At 41.8% G+C, this 20,905-nt stretch overlaps 1 protein-coding gene across 1 annotated transcript in view; it reads left to right on the top strand.

The window, feature by feature from the left end:
- IMPG2 (interphotoreceptor matrix proteoglycan 2) overlaps positions 1-20,905 on the top strand; it is a gene marked incomplete at its 5' end in the record, with an annotated part of 64,134 nt that overhangs the window by 31,476 nt on the left and 11,753 nt on the right. The window contains 6 exons of the mRNA XM_081003906.1: positions 12,017-12,066; positions 12,557-12,642; positions 14,601-14,759; positions 17,871-17,929; positions 19,333-19,350; positions 19,695-19,939. Of these exons, the coding sequence (XP_080860032.1) occupies positions 12,017-12,066; positions 12,557-12,642; positions 14,601-14,759; positions 17,871-17,929; positions 19,333-19,350; positions 19,695-19,939 (617 nt within the window). The remainder of the gene's footprint in view (positions 1-12,016; positions 12,067-12,556; positions 12,643-14,600; positions 14,760-17,870; positions 17,930-19,332; positions 19,351-19,694; positions 19,940-20,905) is intronic.

Raw genomic sequence — 20,905 nt, 5'->3', positions numbered from 1 at the left:
GGGGACAACATTCTGACATATGGGACCGGTCTCCCAAGCACAATTTCAAAGGGTGACAGGTGGGTTCGCTTTGACGGGAGACTGCGGACCCTGAGTAATGCCAAGGGCAACATGGTCACCCAATTAGACCCGGTTTCCTGTGTCAGCTTGGACAGCTGATTCTTTAGAGTCCTGTTCATTCTCTCTACCTTTCCAGAACTCTGGGGTCTATAAGCAGTATGCAGCTTCCAGTTGATCTGGAGCGCTTTTGCCAGTCCCTGTAGGACTGCATGAACAAATGCTGGTCCATTGTCAGATCCTATGGACCTTGGCAATCCATAGCGAGGGATGATTTCCCTAAGCAGGCACCTGGTTACTTCAAATGCCTTTTCAGTCTTTGTTGGCCATGCTTCGGCCCATCCGGTGTAGGTGCACACTGCCACCAGCAGGTAGCGGTGTAGTCCACAACGGGGTAATTCAGTAAAGTCCACGACAAGATCTTCCATAGGTGCAGTTCCACTATGCTGAATCCCTGGGGGAGCCAGTGGTCCGGCTCTGGGATTATTCTTTTGACACAGCAGGCATTTCCTGGAAATCTGGGCTGCCAGTTGGTAGAGGTGGGCTATATAGAAGCATTTCTCCAGCTGCTTGGTTGTAGCATCTGGTCCTATGTGGGTTGAATCATGGTATCTCTGAGTAACCTGCCGAGAAAGGGACTCTGGAATCCATATCCTGTCATCAGGGGTAAGGTACCATCCTTCTTTGGACAATGTCAGCTCCTGAGCGTCTGCAGTGTCCCTTTCCTGCTTCGTATAAGCTGGCTTGTCAGTGGTGCTTAAAATCTCTTCTGGGACCAGTGCTCCAATAACCGAGGCGGGGGCCAGTTCTTGGGCTGCTTCCTTGGCCACTCTGTCTGCCAATCGGTTTCCTCTGGCCACTTCTCCTGGTCCAGTCTTGTGTCCATAACAATGGATAACTGCCACTGCCTCGGGCTCCCATACAGCATCCAGAAGGTTCAACAAGGCTTGTGGGTGGGCCACCTGGCTTCCTCTGGAGGTAAGCAAACCTCTTTCTTTCCATAAGGCTCCATGGGCATGTAAAGTCAGGAATGCATACTTAGAATCTGTATAAATGTTTATCTTCTGTCCCTTTGCCAGGCTCAGGGCTCTGGTAAGCGCAGTTAGCTCTGCCAGCTGGGCCGATGTTCCAGGCGGGAGTGACTTTGCTTCGATCACCTGGTCTTCCAGGGCTACCACTGCATAACCTGCTTTCCGGTGTCCAGCCTCAATGAAGCTGCTTCCATCCATAAACCATGATGGCCACTGGGGGTCTGCTTCATCTTTAAGGTCAGGCCTGCTAGAATACACTTCATCCATTACTTCAATGCAATCATGCGTGGGCTCCTCACCTACTCCTACCGGTAATAGGGCAGCTGGGTTGAGGGCTGTGGTGACTTGGAATTTTTAACGCAGATGTAGTAGCATCTGACATTTCCTCATTTTAGCCTGGGAGAGGAAATAGGTGCCTTTCGGCAGATGGCACGCTGACTCTTTCCTAAGCGGCCTCGCCCTCCTCTTCTTCTTCTAACGGTGGACCTCCCGTCTTCAGGGCCATCAACTACTTTGCCTGGTACTTCTCCTTTTTTCTTCTGGGCCTCTTCCTCTCTCTGATTATAAGTGGTTTGGGCTATTTTCTAACATCCATTTCAGGGTGTGGCCCATCTGGATTTTTCGGCAAATATCGGGCGCTGCTTGGGCTACAAAGGCAGTTTTTATGATAGGGGCATGGATATACTGGCGGTAGGCTTCCTTCAGCTTCTTTAAGTAGGCTCCAGGGGCCTCCTCTGTTCCTTGCACTATTTCTCTGGCCTCCACAAAGTTGGTGAGTTTTCTGGCTGCCCTCCTCATGCCATTTAAGACATTCTGGCGATAAGTGGTGAGGGTATTTTGCCCTTCAATGATCTGATAATCCCAATTCAGTGTAGTTTCAGGATATCCTGTTGCAACAGCTTGATCTCCTGCCCCCTGCGCTCTCATGTGTGCTCGGGCTTCAGCATGAATTCGCCTATCCTCCTCTGTAGCTAGCAGGGCATCCATCAAATATTGCACATCATAAAAAGTGGGGTTGTATGTTTTAAAAAAAATTCCCTCAAACAGCTTAATGATTTTGGCAGGGTTTTCTTCAAATGAAGGGTTTTGGTTCTTCCAATTACAAACATCTGCACTAGAGAAGGGGACATGTTGAACTGTATAAGCTCTATTGGGCACCACCCCGTTAGGTCCCGTGGGGGCCGGAGGGTCATACACTCTATGGAGAGGCATCACTCTGGCCGCGCCCTCCTCCTGTGTTTTATGTGCCCTATGGAGGGTCACTCTTTTCACTGCCTTCCCCACTCTTTCTGCCACTTTCTTCTCTGTTCCCCTACACATCCCGCTGTTTTTAACATATGGGGACTGACGTCCACTTCTCCTGCATAAGGTTCCACATACTTTCTCAAACGTTCTGCCTGTTCTTATTATCACCTATCAACTTAACTAATCTTTTTACAAATTCCTCATCCTCACCATCCTCTTCTCGTTCCTCCCTTTCTCCATCCTCGCCCAGGTCTACCAATGCATTGTCCACGGGATTGGGGGCTGGGCCATCTGTTCCCTGTGGCGGGGGTGGTGCCAGGGCTGTTGCCGGGGCATGAGGTGGTGGGGCATCAAAACTTTTATCTTCTTCCCTCTCTGAATCCTGGAGGACTGGGGGGTTGTCCTCCTGTCTTCCTGACTGAGCAGATACGGCTGCCTGAGACTTTTTGGCAGCATGACTTCAGCCAGGAGGGGGGGGGGGTTCTGTTCCACATTGGTCTTCCATGTGGAAATGTAGGGGATTTGATCAGGGTGGACATTCAAAATGTTCTGATATAATGGATTAATGAGTTGCAAATCAAGGGTCCTGATGGACGGCCAATTTGTTATTTTGGGGTGGGCCAATCTAATTTACACAATGTCCTCATCCTCCCCTCTCATCAGCTTGAATCCCCAAAAGCATTTCAAAGGGGTACTTTTACTTTGGCCAGAACCCATTTCTTCCAGATACTTCACACACAACAGACCTACAATCGCTCGGCCAAGGGGACACTAAGCCCTGGCCCACACTTGACAATTCAGCCACTAGAGTATCTTGACATGCAACATACAACATACAAAACACACCAATATAATTTCAACATGTAACACACTAAACACACCAAAATAATTTCAGCATGCAATACTCAAAACACACCAAAATAATTTTCCCTCCTTCTTCTGTTCCAAATTTTTGCTGGTGGCACTCTCCTGCACAACCAGTCCCCTTTATTCCTGGTGGCTGGCACTCTACTGCGCAACCAATCCCCTTATTCCTGGTGGCTGGCACTCTACTGCACAACCAATCCCCTTATTCCTGGTGGCTGGCACTCTACTGCCCAACCAGGTGAGGCTGATCAGACCTTGCCCCCCTTTTCCTTGGGGGCCCACGCCCTTTCCCTTGGGCTTACCTTTTTCCGCTGCGGACCTGTCCCCTCGGCGCCGTCCTCTTTGTTTTTCTCCCTCAACAAGATGTCTCCACTGCAGGACAGTGTGGCTGGCTCCCCCCACGAAACAGGTGGGGTGCGCACGGGAGCCTGCAAACGCTGCTGAGCTGTTCACCTTTGTTGAGCCTGGCCCTCCGGTCCGTATTGGGGAGAGGGCTTATCCCGGACGAGCCCCCAAAGAAATGAAGCCTTATTTACCTAGGGATCCATCAGCCACGCCATCCCCGGACCTTGGAGGGAACAAAAGTACCAGGAAAGCAAAATCTTCTTTGGAGAAAAAGTTTATTGAAATCTGTGCACAGAGACAATATCTGTACACAGAGACAACCAGCTGGATAGCTCCTGAAAATAGACTGGCTGTAAAGCAAGACACTTCAGCAAACTTTCTTATACTCTCTGAGCACTCTCCCCCTCCCATACCTTCTCAAATTATTCCCTTACATGGCACATCTATATTGCTTGCTAAACACATTTTATTGCTTGCTAAACATTCTTCCCCTCTCCTTTGTACACGTGTCTTTTCTCATCTTTGCATTAGTAAGCATAAGACAGGAAAAGGGGCCTCTTTAGCAGGCCTGGTTAAATCTGCACTTTTGACCCGCCAGCCAAATTTAGCAGGTCTGGTTAGTTATTGCTAACAGCAGCGGTTTCTTGCTAGCTGGCTAGGCAGGAAACGAACTTTTGACCTGTCAGCCAAATTTTGCAAGCAGTCACTGGCGGTGTGCTAACTGTCTGGCCAAAATTTGCAGAAGTAAGATTAGCACAGGATTAGCACAGGAATTTACTGCAGATAGTATTTGAGAGCAACCTTTCTTAGGTACAGAGTTCTAAGCACAGAAAATATTGAGAGAAACCTTTTCCCATCTCCCTTTACCTTAACTTACTGTTTGCAGTCTCCAATTTTCTTGGCGATCTTGAAACAGCAGCTGAGGATTTCCATCTATTATTGTTGTTGATGATGTGTGTTTAATGTGTATATGCTGAGGTATTTTTGACTTTATGCTCTAACACATAGCTTTTCAAATTTTGGCCATATGATTATATTATAGAATTTAAGCAGATAATAAAATGGCTGGCTTCTACACTCATGATTATTTTTGTACTATTTCTAGGTCAGTTTTTCAGGGCAGCTAACAAAATAAAAAACAAAATATTACAATAAATACATAAAAACAATATAAACCGGCATAAAACCAGTAGCAATAGAGGTAAAAAAACAGAGGGCAAGAATAATATTGAAACAATGCAAGACTCCACAGCAATAAAAGATTGGGTAAATGAGGAGAGCACCTTGCACCAACCTTCTTACCACAGTAGGTGGGGAGAACGGAAGAAATGCCTCTGCAGAAGAAATCCATTATTTGGCAGAATCATGTGGGGGAAGGGCAGTTAATATTGTATAGTCCTTTTAAAGATAAAAACTAGCATCTTAACTTAGGCCTGGGAAAGGATTAGGAGCTAGAACAGCTGTTCCAAGACCAGCTAGATGTGCTCCGTACATCTGGCCTTGGTTATTAATTTAGCAGTTGTGTGCTAACTGCCAACTCTAGTTTCTGAACTGTATTCAAGGGCAGCCCCACATGCAACGCACAACCAAAACAGCACACAAGATACGTTACCAGAACAATAGAAACTGTAGCATGGCCCGACTAGTGCCCACTGTTTTGAGGTTTTGGCAAGCCTAAAATGGCTTTATTCACGTCAGATTTTAATGAATATACTGCTTCTGCTGTTGTTTTATTTGGTGTTTTGTTGATGCTGCTCATGTTATTGGTTGTAGTTGTTTTACTTGGAACTTTGTATGTTCTTTCATTGTTTTATAATTGTTTTCTTTGACTGCAGTCCACCTTGTAAATTCATTGGATTAAACATGGAATATGTGTGTGGAATCCAGATTTAGTCATACTCAGACCTAAATCCTAACTAACACTGGATATCCCTTATTATAATTGAATGTAAACTTAAGAGAAGTATTGTCTAATCTTAAAAGAGGGGCTGGGGGCTCTTTTATTTATATCTCAGATTTTTGAAAGGTAATGTTTAATAGTTGATAAGCCCAATGCAAAAATGAGTTATTTCCCATTCATTTAATTACAAACGATATCAGGTGCTTTAAGGGTTGCCATATGTCTGGAATTTCCTGGACATACTTGGAATACTGTAGTTGGAAGCAGTGTCCAGTCGCCAAAAAAATGTCTGGGAAAATCCAGATGTATGGCAAGCCGGTTTTTTTGAAATATGGCAACCTGGAATGCACCTTATATGGCAAATTCAGAGTATCTTACCACTTTTTGATAATAGGAGATACAAAGGCCAAAGGTAAAATTAAAAATTGCGCTATGATGAATGCATCATCTGCACAAGCATTGCAGGTTGCCCAATGAAACAATTCCCATCAGCTAACCTCCTCACTGTTCTGAGGGGTCTCCCACCCCGCCCCTGCCCTGCCAATTTTGGGGGTACAGGGGAAGGAGAGTGGGAAAGCCCTGTTGCACAAGTGGCAGTCCTTGTACAGGCCTTCTGCTGATAGGGTGGGGTTCAATAATGATCCCATGTCTTCTGTCTGACAATGTGCATCACCAACTGAATTTAGATTTTCCAGCAGTCTGGGAGCTAAGGAATATAGGAATCTGCTTTACACCGAGTGGCAACAACTGTCCAGGATATCAGGCAGGGCTTTTTCCCAGCCTATCTGGCAATGCCAGGGATTGAATCTGGAACCTTCTACATGCAGAGCAGATGCCGTACCACTGAGCCCTGGCCCTTCTCCTATGCTTCTGACAGCTGTTTCCTCTATGAGAATCCAGAAAAAGCCTAGAAATGCCTTTCTAGAAAACAAAGGTGTGAAGCCTTTCTGTGGCTTCCCAAAAATATTACACTGTGGCTCTGATCCACCTAAAGTTAGAACCTTGAAGTTCTATCACAACCTCAAGCTTGTATTTAATCTTACAGTGTTTACCCCAGGAGACTTCAGTACAGATCCAAAATATGCTTCTAGCTTAAATACTTGTGTTTTTTCATGGTACAGTACATTCCCCTTTTAGAATCACAGAATTGTAGAGTTGGATGGGACCCTGAGGACCATCTAGTCCAACTCCCTGCAATGCAGGAATCTCAACGGTTGACAATCAGTGGCAAGCAAAATTTTAGACTGACAGAGCAATCTTGTGTGCATCTTACTCAGAAGCAAGTCCCACTGAGTTCAATGGAACTTACTCCCAAGCACGTGTGTTCTTAGGATTGCAGCCTAATTTTGGATGAATTGGGGCCAGTGTGGGAAACAGCCCTTGCTGACCTGACTGGCATATCATAATAATAAAACAATTATCTACTCTGAAAATAATCGTTGAGCAGAGTATAACTCCCATGCTAAATTTCTCTACTTTAAATAGCAGTAGGAGAAAAATCAAGATGGAGTCATGATGAAGGGGATTTAAAAAACAAAACAAAAACCTTTACCTTCATGATCCGATCCTAATGAAAATCCCTCCCCAAAAGCTGCTTTTTGTGTTGTGAGGGAAGCTGCCAGTACAAATAGCAGCTATTGGGGGTGGGATATTTGTCAGGATTTTGCTATGGGATTTAAGTGTTAGAAGACCACTCTGCCCTCATGAAGGTCCCAGTCCCAATTAGTTCCCCTCAAGGTGGTATGTAAAATAGAAATATTAAGCATGCTAATAGTCCAAACTACGCATTTAGCTGAGTTGTTTCACCCTTGGTAAAGTAAAAGGGGTACAATGACATTGCAGCACAGTTTGCCTGTTTCCTTTTTGCAGAGAATATTTTTACCTCATTACTGGAAATCTCTGCAAAAATTAACATGCAGATTCCCTCAGGTTTTCAGTAGAAGCATGGCTACACTTATTATGGAATTTGTCTATTGGTGAGGTTGCCTGAGCTCCAAACCTTAACAGTGTTGCATAGGCCTAGGTGACTGAAGTTCTCTGTTCTCTGTACTTAGGTCTCTATTGTTTACAAAAATCTGCTTATACATTTAATACATTTTTAATATTTTGCTTAATACTCAGCCAAGCTGATCCAGAGCTTCATTTATGCAGGTAGGCAATAGATATTATAGTATTGTTATTTATCATTTTATCTATAAGTAAGTAAGTTATGATAGGAACTCCATGGACCAAATTTTTCTCACCGAAGTTGTTGGGTTGGACAAGCATAACTGAAGGTAAAATCCACCTCACCAGTTTTGTGTTCTGCAGCAAGGGTAGAACAAAGGAAAAGAAAATATATGTTGACCCATATTTTAAGTTAAACAGGTAGTAGATATTTTATTTTCAATATCTGGGGACCCCTATACCTTGATCTGAGCTTTCACAAGAATTCCCATTCTGCAAGAGAAATAAAAGTTTGTGGTGTGTTATGTCCCCTCTGAACCAATAAAGCACCACTGTTTAATTTTGTAATATAATTGAACTCTAAAGAGAAAAATTAGGCAATTAAATAGACCAGGTTCTGTCCAGAAATTATGTCATTGGCTTCAGCATGCATTTAGGGATAAATTTGTTACCTCTTACATTCCATGTGATTTCCCCCTTAACATTTTTTTTACTTTAAATATAACAACATTACATTGCGTAATACTAAAAGTTACATAAACACTTCTAGTTGTTATTTTGTTGTTTATTTTTAAAAACCCTACAGCTCTCTTCTCCTTCATTGTGAATTAAAACAAACAAGACTATTTGACTGTAAACATTTGTTTTTCTATATTATTTTCTGTGGAGAGATGGGATGGCTAATCAGGTCTTCTCAGTGCTGGTACCTTAGTTGTACCAATCAGTTTGCATAGTAACACACAAAAAGTGTTGGCCTATGGTTTTAGTGGCTTTCAGTGATTTGGTGGTTGTTAAATGGTTTATGTGGGATCCATTGCTACTGGGAAAAGATGGTGTTGTTCCTTCTTCAGCTGCAGTTGTAATAAATTGTTATTTGTTTTAAACTATATTGAAAGCCACCTTGGAAATTTTATTTGGAAAGGTGGGATAGAAATATTTAAAATATTTCATCAACATTAAAACACCTTTTTAGCAAGAGTTCAGAAAATGCCCTTAGCATAAGTTACCCCCCGGATTTCATTTTATATAATTTGTCTTTTACATATTGTGAGGGAAGTTATCATCACTCAGTTTCTTCTCTGAGATTCCTGGTTCCCTCTCTGGCCATGAGGCAACATGGAGGGTGTTCCTTCTATGCTTTCCCCTTCTTTTTTATTTTATATGTGTCTGTCCTGTCAATTCCCTGTCTTTATTACTTCAATCACAAGCAGGCCACTACTCACGAGGAGGCCTCACTCAGGACCAGGAGAATAATTTTAGGCCTCCTAGTGAGAGAATCTCACTCCCTCTGCCAAAGATGGCTGACTGGGCGAACCTACTTCCTTGGCAGGATTGCTGTTTCCCTTCTCCCCTCTCTGCCCAGTATTCACCTTTTTTGGTCTTCCCTCTCTGCATCATGGATCCAGCTCGTGCATCTAGGGGTCTTAGCAAGCTGGGGATACTCTAAAATCTCCATAAATTTGAAACTTTGGGAAAGCAAGAAACAAATGGCAGGAGAGAATGCACACTGTGGTGGTTCATTTTGTGCAAACGTGACTATTTCCTCCCTCAAAAAGGGTTACTATTTATGCAATGACATCCTAACTGAGGCTACTATCAAGCTCTTCCAGCTTGAACGCTGCATCGAAAAAGTTCCTAGTAATGTAGCTATTATCATTCTTTCAAGAACCATACACAGCTTCTAATACTATCATTTAAAGATGAGATTTAGCTAGTGGTGAATTGTGGTTTCTCTCTCTGAGAAAGTGGTGGTGTGCATTATTTTTTTAAAACCACTATAATCATGTGGAAGAAAGAAAAAGATGTCCAAAAATATGAAGAATCCTCTTTGGTCAGAGGCATGGTGAAATTAGTTCAAAATTTCTGTCTAGATTTGAAAATCCAAATGGCTTCCATGGTAGTAAAAATATAACAAGTGACAATTTGCTGCCTTTTGGTGTTCTCCAAACTCTGAACTGGTCTGTCTCTTTCTGCCTAATGGCTGGCCCTACTCTGTCACACTGGAAATTATACTTTATTATTTAGTAGGTGTAGACATGATTATATGGGAAATTAAAGCTCCTGTATTTAGAGGGTATTTTACCATTTCTTCTAGAAAAAGCTTTTGCAAACTATTAATGAGTCTACAATTGCTGTCATAATCTTTCCCTATCCAAGATTCATCTATATAACTAATAATGAAATTGCTAATAGAGAGAAAGCTGTAATTTGATCGAAACTATTCTTTAAATAGAAAATAGGTCGCTAGAATAAATGATTAGGTTTTCTAATGATACAATAATCGAAGCTAATGTATAAACAGCAGCAACATGACAGCCTGTGAACTTTGTAATAGCTGTGTCTTCTTGTCTTTAAGCCTGTTCTGGTTCTCCTTGAACCAGATATAGTGTGGTGCAGAGATGAAGATAGTGTTTGATTTAGACAAGAACAACACCATTCAAAATCACACCTCAATCAGCAGTGCCTTGGTTGGTTTTAGGAGAGACAGAGGAAGTACTGATCCCTTGCATTTCCCCTTTGCATTCCTTTATAATGTATGAAGTAAAAAACCACTCATCTCTCCCCACGGTAAAATGTGAAAGGTGTTGCTTTATTTGGAGAAAGCACATCTCACTTAACCTGTCTTGGTGTTCCCATATGCAGTATCATACTGTCTCATGTATCAACATGTCCTAAATTTGTGCATCTTGCTGCAAAGCTGTTCTTTAGCATCCTACCTGGATAAACCACAAACAAGACAGGATTAGTTTGCCATATTTCTTAATTCTCCTTCTAGGAATTGGTTGAATATTTGCTTTTTTTATTGCTGACAAAGAAAAAAGAATTATGGGGCTGCCATTAAGAAATGGCCCAACAACTATTATATTCTTATGCTATTTTTAAAAACCTCATGAAATGAATGTGCTTGAATTATGGCTGTTTAGATTTAATCTAATAATATGGAAATAAGTCCTATTTCTATTAGGAATTCAACAACAGAAAAGTTCCCTTAAAGAGGGAAGGATCACAGTTCAATGGTAAAGAATATGTTGTATAAAATCTCATGTTTAGTTCCTGAAATCTCCAGTTAAAAGATGATCAGGCAGCAGGAATGACATTTGCCTGAGATGTTAGAGAGTCACTGGCAGTCAGAGAGTATTGGACTAGATGGACAAATAATATGACACAGCTTCCTGTGTTCTTGAAGTTGTGCAATGTATTTGCTGGAAGAAGGTGCCAGATAAACATTTATGGGGAGTGGTTTTAGTACTGGATTCCTAAATTCAAACAGTTTTCTCCAAGTCCAAAATTCCATGATGACTATACATGACATTCCATAAATTTATTCCTGGAGTTTGCTTACATGTTGGCAAATCTAACCATCATTTGCACTAAGTGGGATTGGCCATGACAATATATATGCAGAACTGTAACGCAGACTTAAAGATGTCAGGAGACAATATGGTCAATTACTCTTGCTAGAGGGAAATATTGTGGCAACCATCTCTATCAAGCATATTTATTGCATGGACGAAATGCATCATGTATGTGTGGTGTTCAGCGTGAGAAAAGGACCGTACCCCATCTTACAAAGAGGTGGGATTTATAGTCCCAATGTGAGACTCTTAACTGGGTTTCTGTTGCTAGTGAATTCTTTCTTATGATTAATTCAAAGAACTATGGGCCCCTCCAGACGTCTGGTTGTTATTCCCTATTCACATGCTGCCAGAGTGGTCATGTGCGGTCTTGCTGTCAATAAAGTTTGCACCTACAAAAGTTTTGGGACAGTCATATTGCTTCATTTCCTTCCAGTTCATATCCTGTAACTCCCTGCTGAAATCCCATAACTTTTCATAACATAGATGTTCTGGTTCATTTTTGACCTGTTTATGTTGTACGATAGCCTCTCTGGGCAGTAATAAGGTGGGTAGCATTGGGGAAGCATCACATAACCAATTCAAGCAGAATAAATCCACCACTAATGCATCATCATCATTATCATCATCATCATCATTATTATTATGTCAAGAACAAGTTGCAGAGTACACCTCACCATGGAATGGTGGCTGGTGAGATATTATTACACTAGGATAGTGAGAGGCCACTGCCTCTTTCACACTCTGTTTTGGGACTGGAAAAGTAACAGAAACATTGTGGGAGATTGCCAAACTCCACACACCTCATATTTTATCTGCACCCATCTCTCGTGTTTTATGGGGTCCACTGAATATAACCTACCAGTGATGCACATATACCCCCACACACAACCTGAACCAGCAAAGTTTTATGAGGATTTTATTCAGTAGTTCTCCTCAGCTTGTTAAAAGGTCCCCGAGGCTTACACATGTTAAAGGCAAGATTATTTTTGAAAGAAAACTTTAATCCAATTTTTACACTTAATCCTTTTATTGTCTTTGGTTCTCAGTTTTGGGCTGCCAACGCCTTCTCCGACTGGGGATGCTACCACATTGAGAGGTCTGTTCTCCTTTATTCATATGTTAATTTTGCAGTAAATGAGTAAGAAGACTTGAGGCTTTCAATTAGTGATGGACATCCTTATTCATAGGATTGCAGGGTCTCATTACTTTCCTTTCTTTGGTGTCTTGTGGGCACATGGAGGTTGACCTGCTGCTCTAGCCATATCAGAAATTAGAAGGGGCATATTTGCGTGTGTCCAGAAAGCTATGATTAAGCTGCAGTAGGGCAAGTCAATATTTGTGTCGTTGTGGCTCAGGTTCGAGTCAGTGTTATTCCTGCCACATTGTCATGAAGCAAACCATAAAAATAACACAAAATGTCTTATGTAGCTTTACTGAATCACAGTGACCACCATTTTTAAATTTTGTGAACATTTCAAGACATTTTTTTCCCCAGGTTGGCAGATTTCATTCTTTTCAACTTTGTTTATACCGTCTAGCAATTAATTAATTGACTAAGGGTATATATTGCATGTTTTCCACCTTAGATGCAGCTGCCAATGTTCCACCACCTGATGTGGTCTCAATTGAGAGTCCTTCAGAGAGTACCACTGACAAAATTGAAGACACAGAAGTATGTGTAATGAGCTCCTTGTTAGACTGGTTTTGGGGATAAGAAATTGTATTCACTTTTCATTCACTTTTCCTTTCTAGATTTGTCAAGCACTTTATGTGGAAGAACAGCACACAAACTGAAATAACAAAACAAATAAGTAAATAACTCCAACCAATAAAAATGCTTCTTAGTAAAAATGTCTTTCATGTTTAAGGCACTCTCTAGAACAGGCTTCCTCAACCTCAGGCCCCCAGGTATTTTTGGCCTACAACTCCCATGATCCCTACCTAGCAGGACTATTGGTAAGGGATGATGGGAACTGTAGTCTCAAAACATCTGGAGGGCCGAGGTTGAGGAAGCCTGCTCTAGAAATTATAGTGAGCATATGACTCCCCAGTTACAACTGCTCCAATGGCTATCAGTCTGTTTCCAAGCACAATTCAAAGTGCTGGTTATGACTTATGGAGCCCTATACGGCTTAGGTCTAGGCTATCTGAAAGACTGCATTGCCTCATACAAACCTGCCTAGGCTCTGAGACCTTTGGGGAGGTTCTTCTCTCTATCCCACCACCCTCACAGGCACACTTGGTAGGGACCTGGGAGAGGGCCTTCTTGGTAGCTGCTCCCATAATTTGGAACTTCCTCCCTACCTAGAGGAGTAACACTGGCTCCTTGTTGTGGCAGGTGAAGACTTCCTTATTCTAACAGGCTTTGGGGAACTGACTGCTTTTAAGGCAAGGGTTGGTGCTGTGGTGATTTTATTGTAATTATCTTATGTGATCATTACGTGTGTGTGTGTGTGTGTGTGTGTGTGTGTGTGTGTGTGTGTAGGAGTGGTTGCTTTTTATATGTTTCTAAGCTGTTTCTATTTTAGCTTGTAACCTTGAGTCTCTGTTGGGGGGAGGGAAAGGTGGGATCACAATGATGACAGAAGTGTAACCAAGATGACATGTAACATATGTTTTTATTTCTAAATCCTTGAAGGCTGACACTTTTGAAAATCCAGCACTTTTTTTAGAAAGAATTCTATTTCTATTCAGGGTTTGATAGCATTTCATAGGCTTAAAAGTCTAGAAGGGAGACAAAAGTCATCCAAATTGGTTGGTCCTCACGCCTACAAATAAGAGATGCAAATACCTTTTCTTTCTTCTCCCCTAGCCCCACCTCCCTCCCTTGATTTAGCCCCATCTCTCCTGATTCCTACTCCCAAATATGTCCTGACATCACCACTCCCCAATATCTTCCTTGCCTCACTTTCTATTCTGGTAAGCAGGTTTTGCAGGATTTTGCATTGTTTCAAAACCTTATAAGAAGTGTTTGACTAGCAATGACAGCTGAATGAAATAAAGGAGTAAGTACATTATAGGAAACTATGACACTTCCATAGCACCTTTGACTCTTTTTAAGAAACGATTGTTTTGTTTCTAGTTGAGGTGCAGTGGAAATTGAGGCTTATCTTCAACCACATTCCTATGCCTAAGAGGTAGAAATTTGAAAAGCATTGCACCAGAAACAAGTGGCACAATACAGCCTTCCTATGTGAAAGGGTCCTCACTTAATTACTGCCCTGCTGGCTCCACCCTCAAGATCACATGACTTTCTCTCCACTAACATCACTGGAATAGGTGGGGACCTCTGTTGAAGGACTGTCTATGTAAGTAGGCTTCCCCAGGAACTTGAATCCCAGGGGTTCAGCTCCTTGTGAAGCCTACTTGCATAGAGATCTATGCACATAGGTGTAACTGTATGCAGGTGAAAAGCCTAACATGGCAAGTTGGGGCTAGAGCTGGTGGAAGCCACCCAGCCTTGAAGGTGGAGCCAGCAATTTAGTCTTGCTGCCCAGTAATCACATGAGGAACCCTTTGCATGTATAATGAAGGAATAGCCTCCTTCATACTAATTTAAGTTGGTGTTTAACCTGTACTGGTGAAAGGATGGTTTCTAACCACAAGTAAAATTAATTTCTTTTTCATCAGATCAATAATGAGATAAAGAGAGATGAGAAACTGGTGACCCCAGCTCATGAACAGATGGTTGAGTTCAGCATTCTTCTTCCTGAGGAGAAATACACAAATGAGCTGAGCGACCCCTTTACTGAAGAATCCCAGCAACTCTCACTGCAGTTTATTTCTGAAGTAATTGTGTTACTTGTACTTTTTTTATATGTTGTATGTGCCCAGAATTCTTTGAGAAGGGAAATGTGCTTTGAATGTGCTTTAATGGTTTAGTGCAGTGGTTCCCAACCTTTTTTTCACCATGCCCCACCTAAGCATCTCTAAAATCCTAATCCCCCCCCACGACATATAATTTTTATTATTCAGAAATTAAAGTCCTATTCACGTGGAGGAAGCCGAAAAGGCCATAAACTGTTAATATCTCATTCTCAAATTGCCCCCCTTAAAAATCTAATTGCCCCCCTGTGGGGCGTGTGCCCCACGTTGGGAACCACGGGCTTAGTGTGTACATAGTCCAATATATGGATTGAAATATAAATACACCACAGACTGCACTTCTCAAAGATTTTGCAGTATAATTCTAAACTCAGAAAAGTACTAAAATGTATAATATATTACAATGAAATACATTTAGAAATGAATGCACTGATATCTGTAAATATGTCTGTATGTACTTGTTTACGAATTTTTGTATTCATGAGGAAATAGAGTGGAAAGGGGACTTAGGAATGTGACATGCACCAGGAGCAGATTAATCCTTCCAGCTCTTCAGTACTGAAACCTTTAGTAACATAGAAAGCTGCCTTATACTGAGTGAGACCATTGGTGCATCTTGCTCAGTACTGTCTACACTGAGTGGCAGTAGATCTCCAGGATTTCAGGCAAGTGTCTCTTCCTGGAGATGCTGGGGATTTAACCTGAGATCTTGTGCCTACCAAAGAGATGCTCTGCCCCTGAGCTTTGCCCCACTCTTTCTCTGTCACACCCATCCACACACCAACCACAGAAAGGTCTCTCATCCCTTTCTTCTACCTTCCGGTGAAGGAAGTTCTGTGAGCTGAGACTTGTTTTTCTCTGCATCTGGCATCCTTGCTGAGCGAGGTTGGCACTGGAGGAAAACAAACCCTCTGGAATCTGGAAAACTTCCTGACTTCCCCTGCTCTCACAGGATCTGAGCTCACAGATGCAGGTGTGTTCTTTGTGACCTCATATTATTACTGTAACCAAACCTTCCTCGTCTCACAATTGTTGCCCTTTCTCATAACCTAACATCTGTTTATATTATAAGCGACATGAATGATCGGTTTTGATCTTTCCCTCCTTATAAAAGCATGTTGGTCTGGGTGACGGGATCATTTTAAGGCGCTCACATGCACAACTGGCCACCTTCCAAATGTCTCTTTATCTTGGGCCTGCCTTAAGTTGCCAATAGCATTATGTGCTTTTGATCACCACTGCCTCTCTAACCACCTTGGCCCAGCTGTTATTGTGAGATCTGTGAAATAACAGTAACAATTACAGTACCCCCCCAACTCACCTGGATCACGCCTTGGCAAATCCTTTTGAATTCAATATACTGGGACTCATCTTCTGACAGATACTGTATCATATGGGGAATAGATAAATTCTATCCCACAGCCAAAGAGAACCACTGCAACTGTTATACATGGCCAGATTAGGAGAGACGTCTTAATTTTCCTACGTACGTGGCCAAGTAACGGTGCCATACTATAAACGAAAGAAATGTCTGATCGGACAAAGGCCACTTGGCATCTGAATGGCCCTTTCATCTTTTGCCTAGTTCTTTCTGTGCTTGGACAAAGACACCCTTCCTATTTTGCAGCACTTGGATGGTTTTGATTCTGGGCAAAGTGTGTTTCAAAAGCAGATTTTTAAAAAATGGAAAGGAATTATTCTGTTGAGATGAAGGGTCAAATTGCTTTTCTGCTTTATTGTGAATGCACATGAAGCAGCCTTTTCCTTGTTCTTCAAGGTGTGGGATGCATTTCTACAACTCTTTTGCTTTTCGTTTCTAAACCTTAGCAGACTTTGCTTTTAGGATTCATAGCTGTGCATAACCTACATTCTATTTAAGTAAACCTGTTTTTTCCCTAAACTGTATTATATTGTTGCACACCTCTCAAATCTAGTGGTGCAGGATTTCCAGGGTTCGGTTTCCTCAGAATGAGGGGCAGCGGAGACTGTGGTGTCTTATGAGATATTGTTTATTTGCACATATATACAACCCGAGCCTACGATAATAATAATAATAATAATAATAATAATAATAATTTATTATTTATACCCCGCCCATCTGGCTGGGTTTCCCCAGCCACTCTGGGCGGCTTCCAAAAGAATATTAAAATACTATGATACATCAAACACCCTACGATGGAGGGGCTCACAGCATTAACACCCCAAGAAGGTTTTGCTTCTCCCATAGCCATGACCTTGGATCTCAGCAGGAATCAGGTATGGCTCTGCTTCCCAGCCTGCTTCCTGCTTCTAGCTCACACACCTTAGCTTTGCCTTTTGGCTTTCCAACTGACACTTGACAAAGCAGGCCCCACCCATTTTTCCTCTGGCACAGAGACACTTCCTTTGTTACTTTGACGACCCATACTTAGGCTATTACCAAGGAACTTGCCTGGCTACTCCAGCAATTGAATTCTTGTTGGATTCAGCAATTAGAAGGGAATCAGCCTACCCGCCCTCTGCAAACTTACAACACTATATACATAGGGAAGAAATAGCATTGGGTAGTATTAAACTGCATTTTTGCACTAGCACAAGGATTAGTGCAAGGGAATTTCCCCCTCTCCTCCCCCTGTGAACCCCCCCATGCACATCCTGTACCCCCTTTAAATCTGCTCTGGATAGTTGGGGAGTCCCTGGAACACATTTTGGGGGCTCATGGGGGGAGGAGAGAGGGGAATTGTTTGGTTGCATTACATTGAATACATCCCAGTATTTTTAGCGTATTGGAGACCAACTGATAGCTTGATATACCTTTACACAGTTTATACGTTATCCTTTATTGCAGAGGTTATAGTCATTTGCTGCTTAAAAAAGAAAGAAAAAGAATTAGGGGGCAGATGTATATTCCAACCCTCACATAAAGGAGGACACACTGCAAAAGGGAAAATGCTATATCTTTCATGCAACTATTCCTAGAGTCTTGGCCTCCAGAACCTGCGCTACAATGAGCAATAAGTGAATATTTAGATGGAACAACAAAGGGTTTGGGCAGTGGAAAGGATCTATAATCTCTGTCTCTTGTCTTTCAAATAGATTCAAAATGCATATGAAGGGCTGCCTGGATACAAGAATATCCATGTAACTGAGTTCAGGTATGGTATCCTGCAATATAAAAACATTTTTCTTCTATTAATGTTGCCAAAGTTGCTGGTACAAAACTTCACATTTATACTGCTGCTGCTGACTTACTCATTTGTTTTGTGTTGTGAGTTAGTTTGGTTTCCTTTGTTAGACTGAGGGTGTCTTCATATGTTACATTTTCCAATGTGTAGAAAAGTGATGGCCCATTTATGGCATTTCAAAAAACCCCCACAATTTTTATATGAGGGAAATGTTACCTTTCTTCAGACTGGTACAGATTTCAGTACAGTAATTCTAATTATTTACACAATCCTCCACTGGCCACTATCGAGCATAGCATTACGTGGACCTAAATACACTTAAGTGGACCAACGATAGGCTGCATGCAAATCATGTGTTTGAAGCACATGGCTTCCCTCAAAGAATTCTGGGAACAGTAGCTTAGCCCTCTCAGAGCTATATTACACCCTTAACAACCAATAGTTCCTAGAATTCTTTTAAGAAAGTCATGTGCTTTAAATCATACAAGTCCATTGCTTTATTTCTCTCTCCTTTTAAAAATTATAACAATGTTAGTGGATGACATAATTCTGTCTACAGCAGAACGAATCATTCTCATGATTGATTACTCTGGCCTTTGATACTGTGTTACATTGTTTTTAGGACTGGTTGTGGTTGTAAACTGTTTTACTCTGGCGAGAGCCAGTGTGGTGTAGTGGTTAAGAGCGGTAGTCTCGTAATCTGGGGAACCGGGTTCGCGACTCCGCTCCTCCACATGCAGCTGCTGGGTGACCTTGGGCCAGTCAGACTTCTCTGAAGTCTCTCAGCCCCACTCACCTCACAGAGTGTTTGTTGTGGGGGAGGAAGGGAAAGGAGAATGTTAGCCGCTTTGAGACGCCTTAAAAGGAGTGAAAGGCGGGATATCAAATCCAAACTCTTCTAAACTGTTTTTAATGTTTTATTTTACACTGCTGTGATGTGGCCTGGAATCTTCTGGTGAAGGGGGGATATAGTAATAATAATTCACATTTGTATGATGTTGTGCCTTCTCCACAATCAGCTTGTTAGTTTGGGAGATATCCAAACACCACGCTGAGAGTTTCAGGGCTGCACTGAGTGTACTGTACACAGTCTAAATTAAAAATGTTCTGTATACCACAACATACTGTAGGTAAGGGCATAATTCTGACTTCATATAAACCGATAAAAATGAACTGAGATGTATTTTAATTCAAGTTTGCTGCAGTATGGAAGTAGAATAATGATGAACCAGGAACAAATATTTTCAAATATGTGTTCTTTAGCTTATCGGGGGCTAGGGAGGTACACTGAATGGTAATGCTTACATACGAAAAAAAAATTCCATCCTCACTTCATTTTAACTTCTTGCCTTCCCTTCTCCCCTCACTTTTAGATCTTCTCAGGATGAAAGGTACACAAAACCTTCAAATGCTTACTTGTGTGATAGCTAATTAATTTCCTGCCTTATATGCTGTAACATCCCTTTTCAGTGAAAAGATGGAGCCAAATTAGAGCAGCAGGATATTGTTTGAAAGCTGTTGAGATCAATGCATTTCAAGGTTCTTTATGTTTGTTCATGTGAATAAATCCACTTAGCCTGTGAAAGTTCAGTTCCCAAGTATTTAGCCATTATCAGATTTGGAGAGAAAGATCAGAATGAAATATAATTTGTGACTTGGGTATGGAATCTTTGAAAGAATAGAACAGTAGTACCATTCATCCTTCTCTCTAACAGCTCCTTTCTTAAACATTTAGTGGTGTGGAGGTTCTGTACACTGTGGTTTTTGATGGGGAAGCCATCAGCAATGCCACCTGGGACCTGATTAACCTCCAGTCCAACAAAGTGGAAGACAACGCCTTTCTAGAGATGGAAGATAACCCCACCGTTGTTTACACAGTCAGTGACTTCAGAAATTATATTGCTGAAATCCTTCATAAGAATGCTTTACTTGAGAATGCCTCCTTGAACTTGGACCCCGACTCTCTCCAGCTCATTAATGGTGTGTATTAAGTAGGAAATGTCATTTCTGTCCACTTTAAAAATGTGCAACGTCTGCCCCCAGGAATTTAATAGATTGTGACTTGTTATGGGTTTCCTCTTAAAGCTCTTAAACCAAAGCCACTATTTTGTCTCTCTAGATCAAGCCTCATGTATTTGAATTTATGGCCAAGTAGTCCTTGCCCATGTCCCCATTATATGCAGTCCATAGATTATGAGGATGGGTGGCTGAGAAGGGGGCTACAGAGTAAAAAAACTGAACAAGGGAAATGAATTCAGGATGCAAGCAAAGCGATTCATCAAAGCATCTTCTACAGCACTGCAGAGGAGCCTAACACATGTTGCTTTTCTCTGCAGCCACTGCCCTTAGAACCAATCTGTATATGACATTAGATGTTTCTTTCCATTTCCAGGTTTTTAAAAATGCAAACATCCTGATAATTAATCAGTCCTCTCAGTTGATGGATCCTTAGTTGACACACTCATAGAAACACACTTTAGATGCAAATACACATTTAACATCACTTCTAGTTTGGCTCTTAGGCAGCTCATTCTAGTGCAAGATGCAAATGAATCAAACATGTTCTAGTATAATTTGAAACCACAGTGGATCCTGGGAAATAAGCTAATTTGCATCCTGTGGCTGCTTTCCTCAGTCTCTTCATGCCAGTGGATGTATCTATTCTGTTTGCTCTAGCCACAACTTGGGCATTACTCTAGCATTTCTGGACTGAGCAGGTGTGTGTGTGTGTGTGTGTGTGTGTGTGTGTGTTTGTGTGTTTAATACACCCTACTGAGAAAGTACTACACATAAGTCTTAGGAAATATTCAGAACCTTTGTTCTGAAAATAACCTAATCCTTTACCAGAGGAGAGCACAATCTCAAGAAAAGTCAAACTGGGCAATCAAATTCTGTAACTATTTTGTGTGATCATCAATTTAGAGAGTACAAAATGTACATAGAGTA

The sequence above is a fragment of the Podarcis pityusensis genome (assembly GCF_964106645.2).
Source record: "Podarcis pityusensis genome assembly, chromosome: 4".
In the NCBI taxonomy this organism is placed as follows: Eukaryota; Metazoa; Chordata; class Lepidosauria; order Squamata; family Lacertidae; genus Podarcis; species Podarcis pityusensis.
This window is presented reverse-complemented; position numbering and strand designations above follow the sequence as displayed.